General features: G+C 50.9%; 4 protein-coding genes across 4 annotated transcripts in view; all 4 read right to left on the bottom strand.

The window, feature by feature from the left end:
* Positions 1-2,144: 2,144 nt before the first annotated feature.
* Asppvi_003845 (ankyrin repeat domain-containing protein) lies at positions 2,145-2,963 on the bottom strand (the record flags this gene model as incomplete). The annotated part of the gene is made up of 1 exon (XM_043299802.1): positions 2,145-2,963. One exon carries the CDS (start codon positions 2,961-2,963, stop codon positions 2,145-2,147), a length of 819 nt encoding a protein of 272 aa, XP_043155737.1.
* Positions 2,964-3,462: 499 nt separating this feature from the next.
* Positions 3,463-5,169, bottom strand: Asppvi_003844 (BCS1 and AAA domain-containing protein; the record flags this gene model as incomplete). Its single annotated transcript, XM_043299801.1, has 1 exon — positions 3,463-5,169. One exon carries the CDS (start codon positions 5,167-5,169, stop codon positions 3,463-3,465), a length of 1,707 nt encoding a protein of 568 aa, XP_043155736.1.
* A 3,043-nt stretch (positions 5,170-8,212) lies between these two features.
* Positions 8,213-9,033, bottom strand: Asppvi_003843 (uncharacterized protein; the record flags this gene model as incomplete). The annotated part of the gene is made up of 2 exons (XM_043299800.1): positions 8,213-8,833; positions 8,866-9,033. The coding sequence occupies 2 exons, from the start codon at positions 9,031-9,033 to the stop codon at positions 8,213-8,215; spliced, it is 789 nt and encodes a 262-aa protein (XP_043155735.1).
* Positions 9,034-9,947: 914 nt separating this feature from the next.
* The window catches only part of Asppvi_003842 (uncharacterized protein), a gene marked incomplete at both ends in the record, with an annotated part of 1,499 nt that continues 1,250 nt past the window's right edge, over positions 9,948-10,196 (bottom strand). Inside the window, one exon of the mRNA XM_043299799.1 lies at positions 9,948-10,121. Coding sequence (XP_043155734.1) covers positions 9,948-10,121 — 174 coding nt within the window. The remainder of the gene's footprint in view (positions 10,122-10,196) is intronic.

Genomic DNA, 10,196 nt, shown 5'->3' with positions numbered 1-10,196 from the left:
GCAAATGGTCAGATCAAGCAAGCCGTGGAGCTGCTTGAGCATGTGGTTGCAGTGAGAGAGAGAACCCTTGCCGAAGAGCACCCTGATCGACTGGCGTCTCAGCATGCACTCGCACGACTACTTGTCCAAAGGCCGCCGACTTCGGTTATATCCGACTTTCTTTTTAGACTTTTAAGCATTTTCCACCCTGAATTAGCCTGAGGATTTTTGCCCTTTGGAGCGTCATCTGTTATACATTTGACCAGAGAATGCAGCGCAATGGCGGCCTTGCTAAACAGCTACTATCCGATAGGCTGCCCAACACTCCATCATAATCATATCATTCCACCCCAGTCCTGAAGGCTACTGCCTGGCCATGCTCTGGATGGCAAGCCCTTACTTATCGTCTTATGGGTGGTATGCCCTCTGCTACTCCGAATAGATCTGGTATTTTGGCTAAGGCTCGCTTTTCCGTCAACAAGACAAGCACCGACCGCCGTTACCACAAAACATCCCTTTTCAACAGAGACTCGCCACCGATGCATTGATCGAGGAGCTTGGCCGGCGTGTCACTGATTGTGCGCCCGCCAACGCGTCGACTCTGTATCCGAAAATGGAGAGACTCAGCAGCCCTCTGGCCAAGTTTTAGCGCGGTCTTCAATCACGGAAAAGGTTAGAGGTTCGAATAAATGTTTAAACCAGCTTTCGTGGATTTGTCGACTAGGGAGTCGTGATATCTTGGATTCCTATTCTGGGGGAGAGGTACGACGTGCAAGGAGACACATCTGTCGGGCATCTCGGGCGGATGAACTAGTTTACACGGGGGCCCCAAGTCAGACAGACGCAGGAAGGACGGTATGCATAATTTGATACAGTGCTTCCTACGTGCTATATACGACAAAAGTTACTGCCGCAGTGGGTGGCTCAATAATATATTCAAACTAAGCTCTTGGCAGTGGGGCTATAAAACTATCTTCATGTGGGTGCTTGATGGTCAGACCGATTTTGAGAATCACTGTACATAGACCGCCGCAAAATCCGGGAAGAGTGGGAACAAGAATGGAAATCGTCTAAGAAAGGAGGGCACCTTCGCCAGATCGACGCGACTCTACCCTCAATCCGTGCGCGGCGGAGGTATGGATCGCTACCGCGAAGCCGAGCCTACTTACTCACACAGCTCCGAACCGGCCACTCATGGCTGGCGACACACGGCAAGCGGCATAAGTTCCAGGAGAACGACAGGTGTGAGTGTGGAGCTAAAGAAACAGTAGTCCACGTGCTAGTGGACTGCCCGAAGCTGAAAGACTTGCGGAACATACTACGGAGGAAGATCGGAAGTGCATTCAACAATGTCTCAGATATGCTCGGAGGGGGACCGCATAGTAAGGAACGTAGGTTAAACGAGGCCGCGCAGGACGGTCGCACCCTAGGTGCTGTACTGGACTTTGCAGAGGCATCTGAAAGGTTTCGAAGCCGCGCGCCAAAGGGGCCGCAGAACAGAACATCAGGCACTTAGGCCACCATAGGCCTTGACGAGGCTCTAAATTCGTCGGGATGTAATGGTTTACTGTACCTAGATGTACATAGAGATAGTGATAGTTGGGTCCTGCATGTCGCCTAGGCGAGGGGTCAGGGTATGAATACCACCACCACCACCAGCTGTACTACGTGTGCGTTGCCTTGTTCTGATTCACCCTTGAACTTCTTTGACGCATGCTACCCCTCATGCCGTCTGTCTACGAACAGATTATACTCAGATGGCCATTATGAGACTGGACTGCGGTCACGTCATACTAGTACTCTACCATTTCAGTACTGAAGACTTCCTGTGATGAAAAAGGACCTTGGTCAGATACTGGGAAAAATGTTCCGGTTGTCGGGACCTAAATGCCACAAGGGTGCGGGACACCCTGCTACAGAATGCTTGCTCAACAGTATAGAGCTTTAGTCAGAGCTGGCGTATGTGAATATGTCAGTTCTAAGATATCCCCGAATAACGATCACTAAATTTGCGGGCGATATTCGAGAGAGATCCGGAGTTCAGGTGACTCCTTGCAGGCAGAAGAACAAATTGAGCATGTCCTCCGCTACCAGCCCACGACGCTCCGGGATGCATACACTGTATGAAAATGAACCAGCCTGTGACTCCGCTGGCGGCAGCACTACTAATTGCTAGCCATAAGCGGGCGAGACCCACCGACACCGTGATGATGCCCTGGCCGGTGAGTCCGTAAGAGCCTGACAATATCGAAATGATACTGTTTACTCGCTGCATTCAGGGCGTCTATCCCGTCGTCGTCCCTTATATCGACCTGTATATTATCGTCCAACAGGAACCGTTCCACGACGGCACTTTTCCCCGCATGAGCTGCCCACCATAATGCAGTACGTCCCCGATCGTCAACACTGTTACGGTCTGTGCGGCTGTCACACAGGATACTGCTGACTACCTGCAGGTCTCCATGACGCGCGGCCAGTGACAGTGCGGACTCTTCCGCGTATGTTCGGATGTTGACGTTCAACCGCTTCCCGAACGCAAGCAGCTGCATTGCGATGTTGGAATGGCCTTTGGTGATGGCAGCCAGAAGCGGTGGCAGGTAGGCACCCCATCCCTGGTCAATGTCAATGCCTGGACACTGGAGCAGGCGATGCACTACTTGGGTATGGCCCTCTCTTGCCGCTAAACAGAGCGGTGGAGCTTCTTTGCCCTCGACCCCGTTTATGCGGATGTCTGGCCGGGTGAGGAGCAACTCCACCGTCTCAACATCCCCCTGGTCGGCTGCCAAACCGAGCGGAGTCCACTTCTGTTCGTCAGCGACATTTGGATCAAGGGTCTCCTTCGTTAATAGCCGGTGGATAATGTTCATGGCGCGCCCCTGAACTGTATGATGGAGAGAGGTGGATCGATCCGGGAAGGTTCCCTCGAACTGGCTGACGGCGTTGACGTCACTGACACCGGACACCGCGAGAAGGTAGAAATCCATCGTCCTAACTGCTTGACGGTAGCAGTTACCCAGCGTGCTCGCCAGGGGCCATATATACTGTAAAGTTGTTCCGCCTCAATCAGCCTCGTGACCTCCATCCTAGAGACAACTACAACAGGGATGAGAAGTTTCGGTTGCGGTAGGGTATCTGTGAGCGAAGTTCGTAGCTTGTCGTAGGGTACAGGGTTTCCGGAAACTGGTGTCACCACCACGACTGACTGATTGGGTTGGGAGGTGTTTTGTGGATATTCTTCTTGCAATATTTTCTGCCCCTGTGGGCTATTTATACATATATTACATATTTTCTATTGCGATACCCTTTATGATAATTTCAATGGTCTAGGATCTTATTCTTGGAGTATATTTGACTAGCCATTTTTCTTTATTTTTAGCAAGTGTTTGCCAGGTGGGTGAATTTTCACAGATGGCATGATGATGCTTCAATCTGTTTAATGTATCGTTTCATGGCACATAATGTTGTGCATATCACGGGTTTATATCATTTAGACTGTTCCTTTTCCTTTCGTTTGGCTCGAACGCTCCTCACCCACTCCTCAACCGCGTTGATAGCAGCCTCCGGCTCATTCTTGTAGTTGAGCAGATGACCCTGGATCTCAGCAGCGGTGAACTCACCCTCAGGGATGCGTGATGCAAACTCAGACGCCAGTTCTTCAATCTTTTCGTTTAAAAAGCGTTGCCCCTTCCACTGAGTGACTGTAGCTTTGACATGTTGCTTCTCCCCTTGTCCTGATGGCTTTCTGACGGACTTCATCCTAGATGCCCGCGCATCATTCTCGAGAATGCTGTAAATAGCCGAGAAGAGCTCGCGCAAGGCATCGCGGTCAGCGTATCCGAAAGCAATAGTCATATCAACCCTTCCTGGCCGGAGAAGAGCCGGATCTAGTTCCTCCGCATGGTTAGTGGTCATGATGAGGATCCGGCCCTCGCTGGCGGCGACTCCGTCGATGACGTTGAGCAAACCCGAGAGCGAAACACCATTGTTGCTGTTTTTTTCGGGCTCCTTCTCCTCGGCGCTGGACTTGTCCTTTTCCACGAGCACGGCCGACGCGGTCGAGTCATCGTCTGCGCGCTTCTGTGTGATCCCCGCGCTGTCAACGTCCTCAAGCAGCACGATACACCGCCGCGGCAGCTCCGAGAACAGCGACATCAGACTGTCCTCGTCGAGGCTCTTCGAGTTCAGACTGAGCAGGTACAGCGTCAAGCCCAGCAGCCCGCTCGCCGCAAAACACAGACTCGTCTTGCCCGTGCCCGGTGGGCCGTGCAGCAGGTACCCCCGGCGGTATGGGATGCCGCGGTTCGAATACCACCGCCTCGTCCTCGGATGCAGATACTCCTTGATGTCGTCGATGAACGCCTGCTTCTGCGCCTCGTCCAGCACAACTGTCGACAGCGGCCGCGGCGGCCGTGCCATACACCGTACCCAGTCGAAGCCGTCCGCCCCGCTCTTCTGCCCGCGGTAGATGATCGTCCGGTTGCCGTCGCGCGCCACGTACGCCCGCTGCGCGTCAGCCAGCAGGTCCTTGAGGATGCTCGGGTCTCGTCCAAGACATGATAGGTACAGCCGTTCCGGCACCCACCGCAGACTCACGCCGCCGCTGTTCTCCCCCCGCACCCGGATGAACGCCAGCGGGCGTCCCTTGTACCAGAAGTAATGCGTCCCTTCAGCGGGTGTGAACCGCAGCGTGCGGTACTTGTCCTTGCTTATGACCTTTTGCCAGTACCGATCGAAGTTGGCCAGCATGCCGCTGTCGTCATTAACGCTATCGTCGTCCTCGCCGATGTCCTCGCCATCCGACCCCTCGCCGTTATCGGAATCCCAGTACCGCATCCCGCTGCTGATCTTCGTCCCTGCGACGAAATGCGTCGTCCGCTTCGTGAACGGCTGCTGCGCCATCCAGAACATAAGATAATTATGGATTTCGTCGTCGAGGCGGATCTCCGCCGTCGAGGTGAAGTGTTCCCCCAGCAGGCGGACGATTCTTGTAATACTGTAGCGCAGGGAGGCGGTAGCTGCGGCTGCCACCACAAGAAAGGGCAGGTAGTACGATAGGTCGATCTGGAGATAGGAGCTCAGAAAGCGTGAGAGGACAGAGTAGCCCGGTATAAAGGCGTCCAGGACAGCCGTGTCGATTGTGGTGGCATTTCTGCTATCGTTGGCGATGTTGTGGTCCGAATATGAGGCCATGTTCGGCACAGCTATGGACGCGATGACGAATGACGATGAGAGGTCAACGAAACAGAAAAAGACCAGCTGTCTTCATCGCTCATTATATACGTTTCTCAGGCCTTTATATGCCGGCAACCTTGTAGGTCCGCGTGCATGTTGCACAAACGGAACGGCAAGCATCAACGAGGCTGGGCCCACAGCAAGAGCCTCATAATCGTAAGCCTCATGCGGAACGGCCAGTGTCACTGCGGCGAACATTTTAACTGACTGTGCCGCGCATATGACTGCATTCTGATGTGTAAGAGGCTAAGTTGACCTTGTCGGAGATTGAGTTGGGCAAAAATCGGGTGGCACTGCGCTGAGACTGACTCATTGCTGCGGAGCCATTCGACAATCGAGATGCGCCGCATCAGTTGCGGCAGGCCTGTAGTTGAGTTTTACGCGTCCACCTTCGTTGAACGTCGACACCGAATTCGTAAGCTCATCATTTCGAACGGCGCTAGCCGTATTAATCAATGCTTACCACAGTTAAATCGCGGTCGGGGATCGGGGTAGAGTCTAAGTGGGCAACACATGTATGCTGGAATCCTTAACGCAGAAGTGTTCCGCTCAAGATCAGACGAGCGACCATTTCGAAATAAACGCATGTACGGTTGTTGGCTTCAAACTGCAAATATGCTCAATGAGTTGATCGAGTGCGAATTGCTGAACTGAGGTCGCTCCTAGCAATATTTCCACCTTACAATGGTGTCGCGGACAACACGAAGGGAAGCATGATACTCCAGTTCAGCAGCCCAGGTAGGAGATGCAGCCTGTGTCCCGGGGAACGAGCAATACGCACTTTATTTCAACAGACCACTTATTGGAACCTGGTATCTAAAGCCACGGGCGAAATACCTTGTCTGATCTTCCAAGCCGGCATGGACTCTAATACTGCTATTGTATAAGGACTAATTCTATGATTACTTACATTGAAAGAATAAGGGCAAGGCCATGAAAGCCTTTGATCTGGGTCCCCTCTCAGGAACTATACAGCCAAGGAAAATGCATCTCTAGGATGGGTCTCACAGACTAAAAGTGATACAGTGCAATTTGGCATTCCTTTCAACAGTTTCCCATATGCGTGAGTAGGTAACCATGTCCCTTGCTTCGGATATCTACAATCGCATCCAAGAAACGCAAAGGACAGGAGTGGAAGGGTGGTTGTACTCGCCATCCGATCAATTGTGGATTTGAAGCCCTCGAACAAAAGAGTAATCAGCACGAATACCCCTTTTCCCAGTGACAGGGTATGCAGTAGCTATGTTCGTACCCTGTACTGTAACCTGTAGGGATGTTCGACGTTGCACTGTGCATCAATTGAACCGTCTAGTCCGGTCAAGATATCACAACGCTTGTGCCCATTTACTATATGTCGTGGTTAGACTGGTGGGTTCAAAGAGCGTCATGGTCCGCGTGTTAATCAATGTAACACATCTGACAGTCTTCACATACTTTCATCTTTGAACTCCAGTGATCTTCGGGGCCTATCCTGTGCGACTTGAAGCTGTGATTATAAAAGATGGGTAGGCGAACGCAAATCCCGGGCTTGAACAGCAATTTTTCGATGCGCATCCTTGCGCAACTGGATAATGTTGGAAGTCCTCTGATAACTGATGCAACTCTTCCCCTTGACAGAGTAATTGCGCTACACGTCGTCGAAGTAAGCAACACCCACACGTTTTTGGCAAAGGAGCAGAGAAAATTATTGATTTCGACATCCGAGGAACTTAAATAACTGAGCGCCAATATGCGCGTGGCTGCCGCTCCGGCCCAGTCATTACTCGTAGACATTGATGAGGTGCTTAAGACGTTAAGACGACCAGTTACATTGCCGTTGTTGATGTACCTTGACACTCTCGTTGTACTTTGTTCAGCGCTTGTGGGCGGGGATCACGGTGGCTTGAAAAAACACACTTAGTCTAGCAGGTGACAGGGGTGCATGAGCATCAGCCACACCAATGAAGGAGAATAAATGGTTCAATAACCGTTAAATTGGATCAACCAGGCGCATCATTGTTAACCTTCCTTTCTTTGCAGGTAGCGGCGCATTTCTACCACCAGGCCAACTGAGGTTTCAGCCCAATAAAAGCGATGAGCGGTCGATGATGCGTGAAAATAGTTCAACTATTGATCAACAGTCTGTCACCCAGGTAATATCCCTAACCTTGCTGAACGGCTTGTCGGTAGATTGCTGAGTGTTTGGCAGCTGAGCCGTTGATCACTGCTCAAAATCGCCATTGACCAGACTTTTGAAGTTGCTCACCAGCCCAGCAAAAAGCTTGGCAGAATCATTCTCCAATGATTCCCAAGCTGATGCCCCAGGAAAATAGTTATGTCGTGGTCGATCATTGTTGGTGATATGGCGTTGACTCATGGTGTTCATTCTCCGATGTCTGATAAAACCCATAATGGATAGAAATCCCATGTCTAGACACTTGTACCCGAACTGATTCCAACCGCTGAAGTTCAGCCAGAAGTTGCTGAAGGATCGGGGTCGTTTAACGCCATCACGCTCACCAAGTGCGTCCACTGTGAGAATAAATGATGGGTAGGATCCCACCATCCAGGTCTGATAGCGAACGAGCACGAATTGGCTGGTCACTGAGAGATGTGTTCATGATCAACAAGCTCTGTGATCGCATTGTAAATATACTGCCGCATGTGTCCGTATATGCCTCCTCTAATTCCGTAAGCCAAGAAATGTGCTAATTTGCAGTCCATCCAGGCTAGCAACCAAACCGAATTGGAAAGTCCAATTCTCCGAAGGTTCACTCACCCCTTGCAAACTATAAATAAGCCAGCGGGCCACCTTTTGTATTCCACAGAAAAGCCCCTTTTTAAGGCTTCTATATCTCACCCAACGATGAATATTATAAAGTGTAAGATAGATATATAGCTAAGCATGAATAGTTCAGAAATTATTTTTCAAAAATTTTAGAATTGGATTAGTGCACAGAGCCAATTATGTGGTCCCCAAGTAGCATTGTCTCCCTCTAAGTGGAAGCTCCCTTCCGATGGATCATACAGAAGCGTTTTCAAACGGGGCACTTTCCTGGCGAAGTTGCTCAATCTCGTCTTCTAGCTCCCAGATTCGTCGGCGGGCTCCCTCCAAGGATGTCTGTTGCGTTAGAACCTGCACCTGATGAGCGAGATGTGCTATCTTTCGCTGAACCAGTGGCGGGACTTCTTGCTGAAATAGCTGCCGAACTAGCTGCTGAACAGGTTGCTGAAATTGCCGTATGATCTGTTGCACCTCCTGCAGCATTTCTTGCCTTCGCTGCTCCCCCTGTTGCTGCTGAACCGGCCCCGAAGATATATGGGCTGCTGGTAGCTCTCTCTTGAATTCCGCCTGCATCGCTTCCTGAGATGTTTGTAGCTCTCTTTTGAATTTCGCCTGCATCACTTGCTGAGTTATTTGTAGCTCTCTCTTCAATTTCGCCTGCATCGCCTGCTGAGATGCTGGTAGCTGTCTCTTCAATTTCGCCTGCATCGCCTGCTGAGATGCTTGTAGCTCTCTCTTCAATTTCGCCTGCATCTCTTGCTGAGCCGATTGTAGTTCTCCCTTGAATTTCGCCTGCATCTCTTGCTGAGCTGCCTTTAGCTCTTCCTTAACTTTCTCCTGCACCGTTTGTTGGAATTCCTGCCTCAGTCCTTGTACAATTTGTTGTTTACTGTAAGACTTTCAATCATTTGTTGCTGTTGCAGTTGGGCGCGTTGGTGATCTACTTGTTGCATTGGGTTTACCGCCCACGGCTGGATCACTGGAATAGCTGCCTGCTGCTGCTGCTGTGGTATCGGGACATTGATGGGATTGGCATGATGTTGGTGTGTTGTGGGCATCAATCAAGCTGGCGACCATGTCACAGCGCTTGGTACAGTGACGAAATAGTTTTGTGCGCCTTGTTGTGTTAAAGGAGGTTGGCCGGAAGACTGCATCCTGATATAAACTGCAGAGGTCAAAGCTTATCGAGGTAGGGAGTACAGCTTCACCACCATCCCTTGCAGAGTTTTCCGGAGTTCTTGGGGCGGTCTCGGGATCACCCGCAGGCGGAACCGCCATCGGGCCGGGAATAGCTTCCGCTCGGCACACTGAACTCAACCACGATTTCGATAGACAACGATCGATTTGATATCAACTAGCTCCCCTCGCTTCGGTTCGTCACTTCCTAGCACAGTTCTATTAGATACTGTAGACCCAATGACCCGAGCGCATGCGGAAGGTGAATTACGGATGTGACCAACTTATTAGCTTTGCCTCACCGATTTCGCCGTACAGGTGTTCGATTACAAATGCTCATACGTGGCGCGACCATCCTCAGGTGCCTATCTAGTAAGCTTCCATCACATTCAACGTATGCCTTGACTGCAGTCGGCCGAGGATGGAAAGAAATTGGATCGTATCGGCATGAATCACGCTACGTGCCAGGTATGGCAAAGAGTCTTATAAAATGCCAAATCTGTAGGGCTTTGGATGCCAATTGGAAGCGTGAGTGGAGTACGTTCTGCTGGTCAAAAGGCATGAAGTGCAAATACGGAAGGTTGTGCGTAGTTACGCTCAGGTTACGCTCAGGAAACATCTAATTCGGAATATGCGCACACGGCTGGCTTCATCTTGCGATAGATCTGGATAAAGGGACCTTCGGTGACTATCAAATTCACTTTCGGGAATGTAGTTGCATTGCACAGTTGTATCTGTTTCTAGTTATGGCAAGAGGAAGTCGGGAGCCCCAAACCCTATTTCGCCAAAGAAAAACCTAGCCCACTAAAACTGTAATGATGCCGTCTTTGTTTGGGACAGGAAGACCCTTCTTTGCGAGGATCTGAATCCTCTTCTTCCTCTTTTTCGGCGAAAGGCTTTTCCAGTTTTCATAGAGACTAACATCTGCTAACGACACCCTACCGTGGTGGCTTTCTGCAGCATATACTGGCTGTACAAGAAGCGGCTCTTCAGGAGCAGGGTAGTCGTCAGAGGCAGGAACTGGCTCTTCAGGAGCCGCATAGTC

Source organism: Aspergillus pseudoviridinutans (assembly GCF_018340605.1).
Source record: "Aspergillus pseudoviridinutans IFM 55266 DNA, scaffold_3, whole genome shotgun sequence".
NCBI classification, from domain to species: Eukaryota; Fungi; Ascomycota; class Eurotiomycetes; order Eurotiales; family Aspergillaceae; genus Aspergillus; species Aspergillus pseudoviridinutans.
Note: the sequence above shows the minus strand (reverse complement) of the source record. Positions and strands in the feature narration are given on the sequence as shown.